The sequence below is a fragment of the Juglans regia genome, chromosome 3, assembly GCF_001411555.2.
Source record: "Juglans regia cultivar Chandler chromosome 3, Walnut 2.0, whole genome shotgun sequence".
Lineage (NCBI taxonomy): Eukaryota > Viridiplantae > Streptophyta > Magnoliopsida > Fagales > Juglandaceae > Juglans > Juglans regia.
Genome location: NC_049903.1, coordinates 1,897,178 through 1,917,437, shown reverse-complemented (window position 1 = coordinate 1,917,437; position 20,260 = coordinate 1,897,178). Strand labels below are relative to the sequence as shown.

Below are 20,260 nucleotides of genomic sequence, written 5' to 3'. Positions count from 1 at the left end.
TGGTCGATGCAGTAATGATCAGTATGCCTACTTTTTTTACGAAATTATAGCTACTTTACCCTCCAATAAATTAGGTGTTATATAGTTTGAACGTCCCTAAACTATCGAAATTAACACACCACAACCTCAAACTTATAAAACAAATTACAATTTGTATCGGCCTCCATTAGAATCCTACCATTAAGATTGTGTCACGTCACCTATTTTCGAATTATATATTATTGTCTGTCCATCTTAACTGTTAAAATTAGATTAAGATTTTATCATTTTTCACATATAGTTGAAGGATACAATATATAACCAGTTATATATGATAGTTTAAATAGAGGGATGGAATTAGTACTGTACGTATAATATTCCTTTGTTAAATTTTCCTGCTACATATATATATATACGTTGGCTTGACATATATAGTAATCAGAGGTCTGATCGAATAATATAATTATAGCAAAGGATATTTGAAATTAAAGGTCTATGCAAGCAGGGTATAATCTCAATTATTTGATCATCTTCGATGATCTTATATATATTATATGTAGCTAGGCTAGCTATGTATCCAAAGTATATATATATATATAGAATATATATATATATATATATAGAATATATATATATATAGAATATATATATATATATATATTAATGCTTGTTAAGGGTAATTTGAAAAGGAAGCTAGCTAGCTAGCTGGTTAATTGGGACTCATGTTCGGCGCGCTTAACGCGTTAAATTAGAAAGATGGGTATTTGGTTAGCGTCCATAATATTGTTGGATGCATAATGCTGTACTGGGATCAGGACGATTACGTGCACAATATATATGAAATACTAAATGGACCGAAAAGATCATGAGTAGTACTACTGCATGCAGGACGCTGCAGCAAGATCAATCTAATCCATTCAAACAAACGTTGTATATAGACATGATCGATATGCATGCATGAATCGCCGCAATTTATCACATACACGTACCGGCCATGGTGTGCGTATATACGTGATGTAATTTCAACTATTTTACGCGCAATAGTAAGAAAGGAATATTCCTTGCTGCCTGTAATGCCCAACTCGCACGTACTCATGATAGATATATCAGGCCAGCGCCCGCAGTTTGTAGAATATATATATGATCATGTATATATATATATATATCCTTCTTCACACATAATTGACCGTAGAATTCATAGAAGTAAGAGACGCCAAATGGATGCAAGTTGCAAGAATCGTACGGCCAGTTTTGAAGGTCAAATTGAAGGAGGAAGTTTCTACAATATATCTTTGCTGATCATGAATACATATGTATATGGCTGGCTGAAAAAACTTGGAACAACACCTACGTACGTACCAGCTGCCTTGATATTATGAAGAGTGTTCCCTTTTTGGACCTCAATAGACTGAATTAATATAATATTTGAATGAAAGCTTTTTTAATTAATTTTATGTATTTAACCTTAGATTAAGCCATAAGCCATATTAAAAAACCTAGCTACCTTTCGCATAAAAGTGCATGCATGTAGACAAAATAGTAATTTTCGATCGTACGTTGACCTTCTCAGAATTTGTGAACCACATGTTCTAGCCAGCTAGGGGGTATAATTAAACATATTCCATTCTCTCTATATATAAGTTATATCATAATTTGAATTTTATGTTAATTTTGTACCTCATGCTTTTTCAACTCTGAATTAATTTGCGGTCTTCCTTGGTTGGAGCGCCATTCAAAGATTAAAATATTATAATGATTAAGCGAGCTGGCTATAGTCTCGTGCACTCGAGGCTAGAAATTGGCAAATTAATTAAGTGGGCTTAATTAGAAACTAATTGGAAATTAGGGTAGAATTAATATATACATATATGCAACTTATGATCATCACATGAAATTAAGCACATGATGATCGAAGAAAACTACTCCCAAAATCATCATTGAATTGACGAACCTTTCAGAAGAATTAGAAAGGGTCCAAAAGTTTGATCGCGTATCCAATTAATCTTTTGAAGGAGCTAACTAGCAAGCGCATGAATCACGACTAGATCTTAATATAATATTTTAATAAACCACCCATCTTGTACGCTGCTAATTAGCATATGGTTGAACGACGACGGAGTTAATTAAATTAAATTGCCCAGTAATCGACATGATCATCAGAACCCATATTTGTATATATGCCGTGCAACTGTCGCAGCTTGGAATATTGATCATAACGATGTACGTACGAATTAAGAGACATGGTCGTCACCATCATTTGCCATAGAACTAACTTACGGCCAGTAATTACTTTCGGTGAAACATGCGGGTTTCGCTTTACCATGTGTAAGTAAGCTTAATTATATAAAAATACTTTGTATTTCTATAAAATATATATATATATATATATTAAAAAAAGTAAGCTTAATTATATATATGTGTGTGTGTGTGTGTGTGACGACGTAGTTAACAAGGGAAATTATATTATTATTATTATTATTGGCATAATTTCAAGATGACATTAATCTACAATTAAACAGACCATGAACATGGGCGCCAGTGTCGTGAGAATTTAGTTGAGTTTACAAACACTAAAAAACACGATTCTGAAAATCATTGCGATCGAGTACATGACAGCGGACTTGTTACGCGTACATGACGCGCACATAAACTTAGCCCAAGCTCAACGGTACGTACATACTCCAATTCCACGATATTGAATATAAACAAACAAAAAGTGCATGCGAGAAAATATATCATGTATGTGTGTGGTATAATACTATATATAGTACTGCACATCGTATAGTCATTACGTACAGGCCTACATTTTTACTTAGAGAGAGCGGTACTTCTCTCATGTATAAATATTAATAATGTAGGCGAGAAATTATTAATTAGTTATTGATCATGAACCAATTAATTAGCAGTAATCTTGGGATTAATGGCTTTTCTGATCCTCCAGATCACAGAGATCGTCAACTGATCATCGAACTATATCATGTACAAGAGGAAGAGAAGTTCTCTTTTACCCCTAACAGCGCGCTTGCGGTAATTAATTCTTCATATTAGGAAATTAAATGACATGACAATGCCCTAATCAGCTTTTTTATATTTCTTTTTAATTACTTAGAATCTGGCCGGCCACGTATAAGTGACTAGAATATGATATCATGTACGTAATTAGCTATCTTATATATATATATTGATTCAACGGATCCTGATCACAGATGATCTAATACTTTATATTGAACATAAATGCTAATGCACTAACTAATAGACGTACGCAGGGCTAATTTATCATCTGGTTTTAGAAAGATAAAAGAGAGCCGGATTTCGAGAACGTCAAATTAAGGCTCCGGAATAATATTCTATATATATATATATATATGTACATGCATTTGCTGAAAATTATAATATTTGAAAATTTAAAATTTAAATTTCATAAGAAAACTAATAAAATGATAAAAGATAAAATGATTGCGTTACGGCCTGGTCGTTGCAGCCAACTTGAATGCAGGCGCGGCCGTGATCATGAGTGTGCATGGAGATCCAAGTAATATTGGTTATCAAAATGTACGTAAAAGGATTTTCTAAATTAGCACGCTGTTTGTAGCTCATCTATTACAAATTCAAATAGAAAATGTCCTAGCAAGCTGCTAGCTTCAGCTGGGTCGGTGATATATATGCTGGTTTGTCGAATACCTGAGATGCATGGGAAGCGCGCAATTAGTGGCAACAATGAAAACTAGGAAACTATATATGAAGAAAGATGGAATTAAACTACGGCCTTCCACTATATATTATCTTTTGGGAAGAAGAACGAACTCATATATGTTACTCTAAATTCGTGCCATTATAACCACTTTAAAGGTAATTAACAATACTGAAAATGGAGAAGAAACAGTACTTGATCATGAAGTACTACTACTACTTGCATATCTATTAATTTTCTTAATTGTGACATGATCGTATATATATGGACAGCCATATAATTAACATAATCTCGATCGATCGGACGTACCCAAGATCAAAAGAAAAAGACTCCCAAATATATATATTGTATTCGATCCATTAATTCCGAAAGAAAAATATATTTAATATTTTTACTTGACGGCCTCATGTGTATCATAATATTGTAGATCGATCAACATTATTGAAGTATTTTTTGCCCATAATATGCAATTCCAGGTTCCAAACATTAATCTGTCCATCAAGAATCGAGCCTAGAAAAGGAAAAAAAGAAAAAAAAAAAAAAAAAATCCTTCCAAGCGATTGATTAATGAAAAGTGCCGGCACAGCTAATAATATTTGTGATTTGCAATGATCTTACATGAATTTCATCATATAGTACTTTGGGGTCTAATAATTAATTCATCCCCACGTGCGTAATTCAATAAGTAATTATATATGTACAAGTGCATAAATAGGATATCCTTCAAACAGAAGGGCACAATTTACTCGATCTCCCTGATCAAGACGGATACCAAGAAAGCAAATTGTTTGGTATACATGGAGAACTCTTCCATGCCCTAGCGTGCAATTTAAGTACTTCTCTAGCTTTCTCTCTAGCCTTGTTCCCACAGTCCACTTGAAGAACTAAACACAACTTTGCCACAACGCCCAGCTGCAACATTTGCTGAAGAACAGCCGGAGCTGCAGAGAACTTCGAAATGGACCAAATAATTCTCACCGCCCTGTCGCTCCCGACCTGGGAAACCCTGAGAATTTTCTTTGACACAATAGCCAGTCCCGCTCCGTGCTGTAAAAGCTCGGCCCTTCCCTCCGCGCATCCGCACAGCATTTCCAACGCCATTAAAATCATTTCACAAGTCCTCCGTTCGGAAGAATCAAGAAGAAGTTCTATCAAAATAGAAACTGCGCCCGCTTCGACTGCTTTAGTTCTGTTTCTTCCCCATGGACAAAGCTGGATTAGTAATTTCAATACAGCTTTGGAGGCCTGCTGCGAAATCTGTTCGCGCAAGACTTGGACTATTTCGATGAAGAATTCGGTTCTCAAACAGATCATCTGCATCCCTTCAGCCACTTCAAACATAGATTTCAATAATAGAACCGCATAAGCTCGAGAATCGTAGTTCCCACGTTGCATCACCCGCATTAAGCTGCTTATAAATTCATCATTTTTCCCAGTGAGGCTCTTTAGGACGGCTTCAGAAACTTGGAGACTGTGGAGGATGCTCAGGGCTTCACAGCTTGCACTTGTAACGTCAAGGCCATCATCCGAAACTTCTTCTGATGCCGAATAATTGTTACAGACGATTGACGCTAGGAACTGAACGGCACCTGCAGCTTCCATGCAACGTTTATTGGTTTCGCTCTCGGAAGCGATTGAGCGGAGCTTTTCTAAACATTTCATCTTCAACTGTGGGGATTTGGCATCGTTGATTAGCTTGGAAATCTGATTTTTGTGGATCGGAGGCTTGGGTGTTGGAATCCTTTCGATGCCATGTGAAGCGTTCATGATACACCACGATTGGATCAATCTCCGGAGAGTGTGGTTTTGTATGAGATCACAATCAACAGGGAGAGCTTGTTTTGTGACCGGGCAGGTATTGTTTTTACCGGAAAACAACCATTTTTCGATGCTTTCACGGTCGTAGGTTATCCCAGTAAGGACTGTAACAGGATCCTTCATGATTTCAAGAGAGATGGGGCAGAGAAAGAATCGAGGAACATCGATCTCATCCATCTGAAAGCCGATTACCAAGAAGATCAAGAGTTCAAATAAAAACCAGGAAGAATTGAGTTTATATTTGACAAAGGGTAGCTAGCTAGCTGGGTTACGAAGCTGTTGCAGAGTTGTGAATTAATGGGTTTTGAAGACGTTGGGGGTGGATTTTATATGCGTGTGGGCGAGTGAGTACTGATCAGGCTTTCAAAATTGGAAAGTCAAAACACGGAAAATAGGAGCGTTGAGAGAGAGAGAGATGAGATGAGATGACTTTTCCAAGCTATTCAAAGGCTCGAGGAGGGCCAACTTTACCAGGTCAGGAATGGGTGGTGAATTGCACAAGCAGATATATAATGTATATCCAATGCCCTTCCCAAACTTTTGACTTTCTCTCTCTAGAACTACGGCTCTGCCTCTCTCTCAAACTCGTGTTTTCTAAGCGTCCAGTTGCCGACAAAAGCAAGTGGAGACTAGGCAACGAAATCACTCTCATTGGTTTTAGTAGAAGTAGACTAGTAGTAGTAGTACTTGGCCTTATTAGTTAATGTGATCTGGCCAGCATGTACTTTTCTTGGGTTTTGATCACGTGCTTCTTACTTGTCTATGCTAATTAACTATCTAGTACTTTACTTTATGATCTTTTGGTTATAATTGCATGCATGGGAGTGATTAATATTGAGCCTCCCTCCACCCGTATGATCTGGTAATTAATTAATTAATTAGGGCATGCATGATATATAGAGGCCTGCAGGCAGGCAGGCACGCGCGCGGTTAATTAAAAAGAAAATTAAATGTGAAAAGTCATTTGAATCTAATGGCCGTCACGGACATTAATTGACCTCGATCGATCCAGCCTTGTGAATAGTCGACGGAGATGGGGGCTAATTTTCGGATTTCATGAGTCAATTACCAATTACCAATACATATATATATATAGGTGATCAAATTTGAGATCAAGCTAGCCCTCATGATCTGATCTTGATCGATGTTCCAAATTATATTTTACTTCCATATATCGGTCGGTCAGTTTTGTCACAATTTGATTGCATATAACATAAACAATAATATTCATGAGAGAGATCCCAACAAGTAATTAACCTTATTATGATCATCTACATTAATTTGGCAGCATTTTGTTTTAAAATCTCATTTTAAAATCTAATTAATATATATATGCAATTTCATTATGTCATTTAGCATGAGTTTTTCTACACGACACTAGACAACATATATTATATTTTTAGAAAAAAAAAAAAAAGACAACATATATTATATATAATAAAGTACTGCGGTCCCCATCAGAAAATTATATCGAGTCGTATACTACTAATGTTTGTTCTCTTAACGTAATATATATATATATATATATATTTATATATATATATATTTATATGATGAAGTTGTTCATAAATGAGTTTCACCAGCTTCGATCTTGCTAAATAACCCAATACAATATTAAACCCTGCTGATCATGATACTCTCGCCCAATCATACTGCAAAAATCTAACTTCTTTCCTAATTTTTTTGAAGCCTACGTATGCAGTTTCGTTTCCGACTAAGTCTCACCTTTAATTAATTAAAGAGGAAAAAACCTAGCTACGGGTTTTTATGAACAGGTCGACTTTTGACTTTAAATAGCAGTACTGCTACTCATCATGCGTTTATGTTTGTTTAATTGTATATCCATGGAAAACAATAAACATCACGAAGTTGTTGTATGCTCTTACATCAGCAAATTAGTATTTGCAGTAGTACGTTATTGTATATTTGTATGTCTGTATATATATATATATATATAGTATAAAATAAATAAATATTTATAATAAATTATTTATGACAAAAATATATTTATTTTAATAAATAATAATTATTTTCGTAAAAAATAATTGATTATAAATAAATAATTTTAATATATATATATATTAATATATCCATGAAAAGGTAGTCGTTCCAAAGCCATATATTGTATCGATCAAGCTCAAAAACAAACAAGCTAGCTAGAGAAATTGCTAATTAGAACAACTTTCTAATTGTGGAAGCCCTTGCCACAAGACAACAAGAGTATGGTGGGTGGGGGATCGAAGTCGCATATTGGCGTCGGTCGTGAAATACTGTCACGTGGTAAACCCAAACATATAGTCAGTACCAAGAAGTAGTAATTAAGAATAGTACGTAGGAAGTGGCAAGTGGCAACCATATCCACAGCCAAAATGTCAAAGCCGCCAGCCAAGTCGGAGTCTTAGCAAAAGCGCATTTACTATTTAGCAACGCTGACCTGTCCTTATCTATTGCTTGCACTGATGGCTAGCTACTGGATACCACCGCGAACTGATCTGCATGGATCATTGCGATCATCATCACACTGATTTAGATCAAGCCGTGTGCTAGCAGCGTTGCCGTTTATTGCTCGTTTTAATTAAGGTTCCACCACTCATTTCTTTCCTTTCTTTTATTTTAATTTTTAATTTAAATTATGTTGTAATTAGAATCCGGAACGTCTTGTTAATTTTCACGTGCAATGAAAATATTATACTTGGACTATTATATGATCGATTCAGAAAATCTAACAACCTCCTTTTGAAATTTCCTGCATCCTTATAAATGCTCTGTAAAGCTGAATTTTCTTTAGAGTTGATTAATTAGGACCTCGATAGATCATAGCTAGAGTTTTCTAGAATATGCATGCATGCCTGGAATTCTCGTTTTTGTTAGTTAGAAGCGATTTGATGGACTAAATTGTCTATTAATATTTATATAAATTTTTTATTAAAAAAGAAAAATTAATTTTGAAAAAAAAAATCATATATATTATGAAAGTCATTTTTTTCTCAATTCATACCTTAAACGGATGCCTTACATGCCAGTATCAGTGTACAGTTTAATATGCGAATTTGCTTGCAAGAAGAGTTTTCCACTCATATATCGTTATTTTTCCTGAAAATGCATAAGATCGACCATGCATTTCATTAAAAAAAATATTGAAACTTAATTAATTTAAATAAAAATATTAACCCGTACATGGTTTTGTTTTATTTCTGGATTTTAAATCATATATATACTGTTTGAAATATTTCATTTTCTCAGCCAAATAAAAAGCTTTTTTTTTTTTTAATATAACTTTATTGAAAATGTAAAACCTCACTTGTGGCGAAGGAAAACCATAATTACAAGGTACTATGTATTGCTTTTAATTACACTTCCATAAATAAAAAAAATTCTATCATCTTTCTGGAGCCTAGAGAGTATCAGAGGTATGCCAAGGCCGTTCCTCATCTTGTGTTACAAGCCACCCAACCATAAAACTACACCCGCATTGCAGGTAAGCCTGCTTTATCAACTCGCAAGAGGCCCCTAATCTGTGATGGGGTAGAAAATAATTCTGTCCACAAGCCAAAACAACCATCAGCCCCTAACTTTGCCAAACCATCCGCCACAGCATTCCCCTCTCTGAAAACATGTTTTATCCTGTGAGAAAAACCAGCAAGCAACACAACAATCTCCTCCCAAGACTCTTGTAATTTCCAAATGCCACAACTACCATTATGTAACCATTTAATCACAATAGTAGAGTCAAATTCAATTTCTACACACCTCAAGCCCAACTAGGTAGAATGTCGTAAACCATATAGCAATGCCATTAATTTAGCATTGTTATTCGTACCAGGCACTAGTCTTTCAGCATAAGCAAGAATGAGTTCCCCCTATCGTTTCTTATAATATCTCATGCACCTAAAATATCAGGATTACCTTTATTACATCCATCTGAGTTAAACTTACACCATCCAAAAATTAGTTTCTGCCACACCACCAATCTCGACTTCCTCTTAACATTATAATTTATGGTCAAGCCTAAATCTTGCACAATACTTTCATCATCAGCATGTCATTCCTTCACAACCTTGATTTTAAGACCCACCCACGAAATCCAATAAAGGATTTTCCTCTAGACCGACTCTAGATTTTCAACCTTTCCCTCCATGCGAACTGTACAGCGCCATAGCCATAATTGCCAAGTAATAATGGAAGGAATTAATCCAAACAACATACCTCTTATATTGGATCTCTTGGCCCTTCGAAACCAAAGCTCAATTTTTTGCCTCCAACTTCCATTTCGATCAGACCTCAACCCCAACCTTCCAGATATTCTGTTCCAGATTACAGAGGTCATTTCACCTTCTGCCAACACATGGTTCTGGTCTTCATGTGCCCCTCTTGAGTAGCACACACATTTGGAGACAATAGGCACACCAATACTACGAAGCTTGTCATCAACTGATAATCCCTTATGCATGACTTGCCATATCGTAGTAGAGATTTTCTTTGGAAGAGCTAGATGCCAAACCCACTTCATCCAATATACCTCCAGGGCCTTTTCTCTAATACACTCTCAAGCGCTACTCATTGAGAATGACCCCTTTTTTACCCTTCCTAGAAAATTTTGTCAAGAACCTGCTTGCAGTTGCCAAGCTTGGCTAAAACTTCCAAAGTTGCCTCACAACCAATAAGAGAAATTAGCAGCTTTTCATTCCAACCATTTTCTAATTTAATTTCTTGTAAGGTTAACTTTGGAGAGATGATATTTTCTCTATTCAAACCCAATGGCTCCAATTCAGACCATTTGTCCCACCAAAAGGAAACCTTCCCATCTTTTACCTTCCATCTTGACTGCTTTAAGACCACTGGCACAGAGTTCATCACCATTCACCAAAACCTTGTTCCTTTACTCGGATCCACCAAAGATATATGAAATTTTTTTATAAACTTAGCACGAAAGAAAGAAGCACACAAGGAATTTTTCACAATAATTTTCCATACGAATTTCATATGCAAACCTTTTTGGACCTCTTCTGTAACCCAACTCCACCTTCCCTTGCCGGTCTACAATTTTTTTCCCAAACAATCCTTTTTTTTTTTTTTTTGTCTTCCATTTTCTATACCACAAAAGAAAGTGCTGAAACTTTTATTTATAGCATCTAAAAATGCTTTAGGAACGTGCATAACTAACAATAAATCAACTGGAATACTAGATAGAACATGCCTTAGTAACAATACTCTTGATCTTCATTAAATTTTGTGTTGTATTGTCCCTGCAAAGAAATTTTTCAATGGGAGCCGTTATGTTCCTCAAGAAAGATTCGTGGAAAAAATTCGGTGGCAATCCCAGCAACGTCACCCACACCGACACCATAGTAGGCTCTTGATCTTCATTAAATTTCAGTTTCCAATGGAAAGCCCTATATGGTACACCCTCCACATCACAGGATTCGTGAGCCAAGGATTTCAGAAAATCATCCTCCTTTGCGAAACGCACAAAAACATTCCTAGGTTTTTTCATGGCCGAAACCACCAGCTGGCTAGCAGGGCCCCATCAATTCCTGCTATACGCACGTATGCAATCCAATGAAGGCCTTTGTCTAAGAAATTTTAATATCAAAACAAATTTGAAGGGCATCGCAAAGGCCTCAATTTCTTCTTTTGAAAAAACAACAAAAACCTCCCTAGCAACCTATTTTGGAGCTCTAAATGGGACCTGGACTTTAGGGATAGGCTGTGGAGACTGAGTAACTAAGTCTGCATAACTCCGTAGTTGAGCAGCCAATGTCGAGGGGCCTGGAGGGCCCCCAGCGTCAACTATCGCGAGCAGAGACAGCAACCCAAGCAGAGCCAATTTTTTCGCATGCCACATCACCCTTCATTCACTACCTACTTACTATGTGAATAAATTATATATCAACCAAATAAAAAATCTTATTTACCGAGGAGAGAAGATATTTTGAGTTTATGTTGCAAATGAAGAATGACTACTACACTAATTAGTACAAGTGCACGAAAGTCTTAACTTTTCATATATATCATTACAATACAACTAGCTAGCTATGTACGTAATTAAAAAATTATCAATAACTTTTAGTCCATCTACAATAAGAAAACACTACAAGAAATAGCCGTTTATGCGGCCAAAACATATTGCGGTGAGCAGCAATTGGACGGTAGAAACCATTTATTACTGTAGCCGTGCTTTTGTTCTGGAGAGGGAGAAAATCATCGCTAAAAATACTATTTCCGGCGACAATATGTCGCTGCAAATATAATCGCACATACAGCCTCCGCGTATGGCACTCATGGGTCTTTGACGATGACGTTTTTGCTGTATTTGCGACGATTTGTAACCGCCGCAAAATGTCATATTAAAATCCTTCGAAGTCCCCTTCTTTCTTTTTCCCCCTGTTTCTTTTCCTTCTCCCGCTTTTTTCTTTTCCCCCAAATCGATACTCCCTCTCTATCGTTTATGAGTTTGATGCCGCCCTTCCCAAGCCATGCGTGCTTCCGTGCCGTCGCCACCTCGCCGAGGAGGTGAGTCTCTCAATCCTCCTCTGTTTCTTTCTCTATCTTCGTCTCTGTGTGTGAGCGTCTCTCTCTCTCTCCCTCTCCTTTATCTCTCTCTGTCCGTTTCTCCCACTCCACGCTCTCTCCCCTTCTCTCCCGTAGAACGAACGAAAAGTTTTATTTCAATTTCAGAGGTAAAGAGGGGCAAAAAGAGTGGCAACCATATCTGGGTCTCTTTGTAAACGTTCCAACCACCGAGGCCTCATTCGTGCCGATACTTCATTTCTCTCTCAAATCTCCTATAATTTATGTCCCAATCCTGCTATAATAGATCATGATACATACATGAAAATTTTCAATTTTTTTTTTCTAAATAGAAAAAAAAAATACTTTAATGTTTTTTTGGTTGATGAATGATATATTTATTGACTGTGTTTACATGGGTTCTACCCTAATCACCGTAGAAGGACATTTAATTTCTGGTTGGATAAGATTTCTCTCTGATTCTTTTGTATAAAAATGGATTATTGGTATGGTGGGTTTTATTGTAGCAATCCAACTATAGAGAAGACTACCTAGACGGAAAGTGAAAAAAAAAATGTTAATAAAAGCAGAATCTTGAAGTGTTGCCTGCAAAATTTCTGTACAAAAATGAAGATTATGCATAAATATCTTGGGCATACCTCTTATCCATACCTCAACTTCACGTTATATGTGTTACATTTGTGGGAACGTATAAGAGTTTTACAATGAGTGAACTATTTGCCCTATCATAATATAGGTGAAGGCTCTGTATTTATAAATAAGAACTCTATACAGAGATAACAGTACACATATGAAATACAAATTTGAAATTGGAAAAGGCCTTATCACATTGTTATCTCAACTTGGTGTTATCATCATCTTGAATTTGAGTTGTTTTGTTTTCCTTTGGTAGCACCTCTGAAGAATGCTGTTGACTGGGCATCTAGACCCCCAAATGCCTGGGCTGACAAGCCTGCTGCAATCATAAGTACAGGAGGAAATGCTGGTGGGGAACGAGCACAGTATCATCTTCGTCAAGTTGGAGTTTTTGTTAATCTCCACTTCATTAATAAACCATTGCTTTGCATTAATGCATTTCAGCCCCTACAAAGTTTGATAAAGATGGCAACCTGATCAACGAGGAGGTCAAAGAGAAGTTGAAGCAAGTTCTTCTAGCCAAGAACCAGAACTATTTCAAGGTGAACATGCCTTATTTTGAAAATGGAATGTGTAGTTTCTAAAATTGAATCTGTCATAAAAAGTGGATCATCTCTTCATTTTGAATTTTGTGAGATTCCTGAACTTCAAGGTGCACATTCTACCCTGCAATGGTATCATAAGGTACTTTCTTTCTGCTCTGGTGCTCCTGCTTTTTAGGATGTCGAGAACATGATGAAGCTTGCAAAGCAACTTCCCCAAAAATGTGCCTCTGCTGCCTTGTGTAGTTCATTGATTGATGGGGTTAAATGGTTGGTCAACTTCAAAATTCTATTCAGAAACACAAGCTGTGGCAAGAATAGTTGCTTCAGTTTTTCAATCATAAGTCTGAGGATCGATCTTGGTGTTTAATATTAGAGCTCAAGGTGATCATTTGCAGTAGCTTGGAAATTCTGTTACTTTCAGTTGCACCAAACTTAATTTGGTCTCTCAATTTGATTTTGGTTAATTTTTATTCTGCTTGAATTTTTATAGATTTTTCTTGAAATATAAAATTAGTGCATGGCTTGGATTTTGATGAATACGGTTTTATGCTTTTATATATATATTTTTTGGACAATTGTTCTTTGTGGTGAATTAGGATTCGTGGCAGATTTTTTTTAAAATGTTTATCTTTATTTGCGGCGAGTAATTATCGCCGAAAATATTTTTTTCGGCTCGTACTAATCGCCGGAAATAATAGTTTCCGAGAACTAATCAAGCGCCAAAACTGTTTATACTTCGGTTGAAACTATTATTTCCGGCAGAATTTATTCGCGGCAAAAGATATTCCATGCGACAAAAATCAAAGTTCACCGCAATTGATCAACCCAGACTTGTTTTTCTCGACCAGTTTGCTGCGAACAAATTGAGGCCGAGTGAAATATAATGTGGCGATATATATGCTTTTTGCGGTGAACTTAGCTCTCCGCAAAAGGACAAATTTCTTGTTGTGAAAATTCCAGGGAATTGGAAGGTGCATGCATGGTTTCCACCTCTTTACTAGAGAATATATATACACATTGCCCATTATAAAATGGTTTTGAGAGGGAATCTGCTTCACTTAGATCATGCATCCAAAAATATATAATAATCTTTTGATCATATCGTTGAAAGTCTTAAAAAATAATTATCCTCGCTCAAATATCTTATAGTACGTGTCTTTAAAATTAATGTAAAATTCAACCATTTTCTTCTCGTATATTTTTGTTCATTCCATCCCAATCCATATAAACCATGCATTTGACTCCAGAGCCCGTCTAAAATCCTCCATTTGCTTCTTAGGTCTTGGTCTTCCTCCACTCTTCTCATCTTAAGTTATAATCTCATTAAAGTCTCCCATAAATATTATCCTCCGTCATCATGCTCTTAGTAGTTGTATTAATTATGACAAGCCCCATTACATAAAAAATATCTATCATGTTTTAATTTATTTATTAAATCTAATATATATTGTACCAATGAAAACTCATGGAAGGTTGGTAATTAATTATTATAGGAACGTCGGTGCTCATATTGCTGGTTTATGAAGATTTTTTTATTTATAACTTTGATATAATAAAAAACACTCCACATTGATGTCATGTTAAATTAAAAATATTTAAATCCAAGATTATAAAGTTGTTGAAGTGATCTCGTGCATGACTAATGTTAATTGCTTCATCATATAATTTGGTTCACAAGCTTAACTAGTTCCTTTTTTTTTATTGTAATTAAATTAATGTTTTATGAATTGGCGTTAATTGAGCCCTGCGTCCGCCCTCCATTTTTGTTTTTAATGATTGCAGAAGTTTTTATTTATGGAATATTCTTCCCATATTGGGTCAATGGGTAATTAACAAGTAATCATGGCTCTCGTGACAACGTACATTATTTGACGGTTATAATTGCACGTATATCCAATATCTTTGCCATTATTAATTGTGAAAGCTTAATATATAATTTGCCATTAATATTAATTATAATAACCATATATATATATATATAATATATATATAGTTACGACGTTGGCACAAGACAAGTGCTACATTAATATATAATTATATATTGAAGTTGACGCGATCGAGTGGAAATGTGATTAATTCTTGGACAAATCATAATATATAATAATGGCGCCTTTAATTTAAAAAAAGTAGGGCCTGGCATGAATTACTGCATGAAATCCACATGGTACGTTGAAATCGTCTTTGGCTACACGTACAGTTTGTGGAATCTTTTACCACTTATAATGAAGTTCAATGTATCATTTCATGATAAAGATTAATTATAATATATAAGGGACTCTATTCAGTTTACTTTCCGATTTTATCAAAGCGTAGACGTTGCGTTATTAATAGTGCATGCAGCGTATATGAATTCTTTCCGTTATTAAACGTCTAAAGAGAACAACGAAGTGAATTCTTTATTATTTCTGGTTATTTAAAAAACAATATCGTAGCAGTACCACTGGGCCGGTCTTATATATGGGCCGCCTCATGTACGTGACACGAATTAATTAGTTGCATTCTGATCATGATCAGAACCAAAAATGCTTATATATATAGCTAGCACGGTGATATAAATATTGCTTTTCGTTTCTACTGGCTCTTTTCTTTTCTTTTTTTTTCTTTCTTTTTTTTTTTAAAAAAATGACAGTAACTCAATTTTATTGATAGCTCTCACTTTTGACGAAGAAAAACTATAGTTATAACTAGATATTTGGAAGTTACAATTAAGCATAAAGACCAAAATTCATATGTTAAAAATCAAAAGACCCAACCACAAATTAAGAAAGTCAACAAATTACAAACCAAATAAAAACAACAATCTTAAGAAACCAACATACAAGAAGAAGAACAAATCACACATATAAGAAAATAATAAAAAAACGAGAAGCAAAGACGACCCATGCAATACCTCACTTTAATTTGATAAGATGTCTTGAATTGTCGTTTAGATGTCTAATCTCCCCAAACTCCTCATGACTTAAATTTTTTGAAATCAAGTTTAAAGTTCTACTTCCCTGGCAAAATTTATCGTACGTACCTATTATTCCTAGCATGCTGCCTTGCTGTAACTGGATTAATTAACATTGCTAGCTGCATGCATGCATGCATGCCCTGCACACACACACACACACATATATATATATATATATATATAATTGAGGATGCATGTGACAACTAATTTGCATATATACTTCGATTCTATCATATTTGGCAGAAACTATTCATCTGGATAGTTTCATATATAGTCATTCCTTCTCTTTAATTGATCATGATCTAAAGACATAAATGTGTAATTAAGTTGATGATTCCTTGTCCATCGGTTAATCCCACGAAAAATACACTTTTATAAAATAAGGAAATCAATAATACAGTATATATAATTCAGAAATGCTATAATTAAACAACAAAAGCTGATCTACAATATATATATGTGTGTGTGTGGGCAGGCAAATTTTATGAGAAGAAGACAAGCCGAAGGTATCACTAGTGGTTCTTGAGGTTGTTGTTGGAGTACTTCTAATCCAAACCGTGCTAGCTTTTAGTTTTCTTTGTTCTACCAATTTATTAATTTGTTCTACCACATAAAATACACCTATCGTACTACGAATGCGTGCCAAAGTAAACACACCAGCTCGTTTTTCTTGCATTAATTGTTCAAAATCACATATGGATATATAGGGAGTGATAGAGAGAGAATGAAGTGGGTGATGCATTTCACCTAAAATATCTTTTTAAGTGAAACTGTCATAATTCATTTATCAGAGAAACTTATATTCATGACCAGAAATATTTTGGGATGTCTCTATATTAAACATGACATTGTAAACTAAAATAATGCATTTGGAGCTTCACCAGTACACTTTTTCCTTTTGTGACTGGTCTGGTCTTCACTGTTGTTGCTACTCTCTACAGACAAACGTCCAAGAGATAACACTCTCTGCCTAAACAGAGATTTAACATCACCCTTCATAGAAATAGATAACTCAACCTCTACAGACTAAAGTCTGAGAGACGAACTCTTTTTTTATTTTAGTTAACAATAAGAAAATAAAAAATGAAAACAGTAAGATATATGTGAGAAATGATAGATTATAGCTTGGACCAACACCGGTAGACTTCAAAATCTGTGACAGTCCATGAAGACAATATATTTGTCTCTTTTCAGCCACAAAGGTTAGATCTGAAAGGTCTGGTAGTGGCGAGTCTGATGATTTAGCTCGTGTCATGTCGAGAAGAGCTACTGGAAGGGGTGGCGTGTGAGGATCATAAACAGATGTACGTGTGCGGCGTGTGAGAACCACGCACGGTGATTTTCACAAAACCACAAATTTTCTTTGAATGGTTTTGGACTTATGAATCTTCTTATGCCACGCATGTTTCTTGAAAGTTGTCGGAAACCTGTAGATTTGTCTTTTTCAACTATGAAAAAAGTAAAATAAAACTAAGTAAAAGAAATCTTTATAGGCAAGGTGTTTAAATGAAGGAAGGAGGAAAGTAGAGGGAGGAGGAGGATCAGGAGGAAGCCGATGCCTTCTCCCCCTCTGGTGAAAATCAGATCTGAAGGCTTTGGTTTTTTTTTTTTTTGAGAGAGAGAGAGAGAAGGGGGGAAGGAGGCGCCGATTTCACCCAAAATATTGATCTTGCGGAACACCAATGCAAGGAGAACCCTTCCACTCATCAGAGTGTGACTTGAGGATTTCCCTTACTCTGCCTTTCAAATATGTGTCACAGTTAGCTTGGAGCAATGAACAAAGCCTTGATACTGCCCCAACCTTCAACATCTCCTGAATCACCATATATGTCCCAGAGAACTTACATATTATTGAAAGGATCAGAACCGCACGATCATCGGCTGCCGGTGAAACCCTCGAGATCTTGTTTGACACCACGGCAATGCTTCCTCTATGACTCAGAAACTGAGCTCTCCCGTCGGGTAAGGAACATAGATGAAATAATATTCCTAAAATGAGCTCTGTCGTTCTCTTTTCGGGCAACTCCAACTCAAGTTCGATGAGCTCGAAAACTGTGCCTGCTTCAACCATCATCATTCGATTTCTACCCCAAGCACAAGCAGCTAATAGCACATTCAAAGCGGCATTAGATCCTTGTCGAGTGATCCCACTTTTTAAAACTCTCGCAATCGTGTTGAAGAATTCGGGTTCCAATCTTTCGAGAATACGTGAGCTCGGATCTGTGGTGATTGTTTTCAACACTATCATCGCATGGGATTTCACCGTGAGTTCTTGGTTTTCCATTTCGCAACCAAGGACCCACGTCAAAGAATCGATAATATGATCGTTTTCCATAAGAAGTTGCTTTGCTTCAGCAGAAGGAATCGGGATAGAGTTAAGTACACTAAGAGCTTCTTCAAGACCAACAGTTTGGCCTTCCTTAAAACGTGTCGCAATAAACAACAACATGGCTTTAGGCACTCCGGCTTCAACCATATGACTCCTATTCTTATCATTTTCGGATGCCAGCAACTCCAATTTTCTAAGGGTTTTCAGCTGGAATTGAGGTTGACGAAGTTGCTTGATCAGTTTGAGGACTTGAAACTTGTCGAGAGGAGGTTTCGGTGTGGGAATCCGATCGATGCCATGCGAGGCATTTTGGGTGCACCAGGCCTGGATAAGGCGGCGTAGCGTGTGATTAGGGGTTAAGTCGGAGCCTTTTGGCAAGGCCTGTTTGCTGACCGGACATGTGGTTTTCTTGCTGGTGAATAGCCAGTGTTCAATGCTTTCCCGGTCGTAGGTGATGCCTGTTATGACTGTCACTGGGTCTTTCATTATTTGGAGGGATATAGGGCAAAGGAAATACTGAGGAACTTCAATGTCATCCATGAAATAACACAAATACATGCAGATCAATAGTGTGTGTATCTGAAAGAAAATAACAATGTATATATGAAAGGACAAGGTTGTTCCGTTGCAGTGGTAAAAGAAGGCGGCTAATCTAGAGGAGGGTGAGAGACGTATATATATCCTGATCAGACTGGTCGTTTCCGGCAAAATCATTTAGTCTAATGGGACGACTGTACTCAATAATTTCATTCGATGGCAGCGTTCGCTGGTCAAATTAATGAGGAAGTTGTGGACTACGGCCAAATGAATGTACACGGAATAATGGCTGATACGCGACAAATCATAAACTCCTTTAAAAACTAAAAAGAGGATAAATTTAAAACAAAAAATATGGAGTACTAGAAGGAAAATGAGTCTTTTGTATTAAATCGTGATGTACCAAATAATCATGATCTTAATTATTATATACTCGAAGACATTAATTTTTTTTTTACAATGATAAAATTAAATACGCGAGTTGTATTTTAATTTATTGAAACTATTTAAATTTATATAGTCATATTCTTAGATATTAAACCTACCCAGTCAATAAATTCATTTTAAACTCTTTTACATTTGAACTTAAATATATGAATTGCACTTTATATAGTTTTTATTATCAACGAACTACTAGATCCAAACATTTTATTATGAATCATCCAATTCATTGAATTAATTATTCTCCGACTTGTTGAATTAGTTCTTATCTGGTTCTAAATCCAATTCCAATTAATTGTCAAACCTTGTAGAAAATCACTTTAGAACCAAGTTATGGTCTCTGTATAAATTTGTCAAATAATCTTAAGATTAACATTAGTTTTCATCTTTTGGATATTGGTTTAATTATAAGGAAAATACAATTGGGGTTTGTTCTTTTAACGAATCCACAATCCATACAATCCTGTTGAGAAATTCAAAGGCATGCAATGAAGTCTCGGGTGATTTGGAGTTCGTAGCGATACACAACCTATAGACCTTGCAATCCTAATATAGTCTATGAGTATTGCTATTCTAAGGCCTCTACACACCACACACCACATTCACATGACATAATTTAATTTGTAAGATTTAAATTTTAAAATTTATCTTTTAAATCAGATTATGACATGTGGATGGTGTAGTGTAGATGCCTTAGAATAGAATTATTTATAGTTTAATTTTATGTGCTTCGCCAAAATAGACTTGGCATATGAATTTACTAGCACCACTACCGGTGCACTATTCAATCAACTCTATGA

At 35.8% G+C, this 20,260-nt stretch overlaps 2 protein-coding genes across 2 annotated transcripts; both read right to left on the bottom strand.

The window, feature by feature from the left end:
* Nucleotides 1–4,234: 4,234 nt before the first annotated feature.
* On the bottom strand, nt 4,235–5,959 carry LOC108982852 (E3 ubiquitin-protein ligase PUB23-like). The gene has a single exon (XM_018954313.2). It carries the CDS (start codon nt 5,663–5,665, stop codon nt 4,430–4,432), a length of 1,236 nt encoding a protein of 411 aa, XP_018809858.1. The 5' UTR covers nt 5,666–5,959; the 3' UTR covers nt 4,235–4,429.
* Nucleotides 5,960–17,802: 11,843 nt separating this feature from the next.
* LOC108982853 (E3 ubiquitin-protein ligase PUB24-like) lies at nt 17,803–19,022 on the bottom strand. The gene has a single exon (XM_018954314.2). The coding sequence runs from the start codon at nt 19,020–19,022 to the stop codon at nt 17,805–17,807; it is 1,218 nt and encodes a 405-aa protein (XP_018809859.1). The 3' UTR covers nt 17,803–17,804.
* Nucleotides 19,023–20,260: the final 1,238 nt, after the last annotated feature.

Coding starts and splice junctions, on each gene's coding strand:
- LOC108982852 (XM_018954313.2), bottom strand. CDS start 5,665: ATGGATGAGATCGATGTTCCTCGATTCTTTCTCTGCCCCATCTCTCTT.
- LOC108982853 (XM_018954314.2), bottom strand. CDS start 19,022: ATGGATGACATTGAAGTTCCTCAGTATTTCCTTTGCCCTATATCCCTC.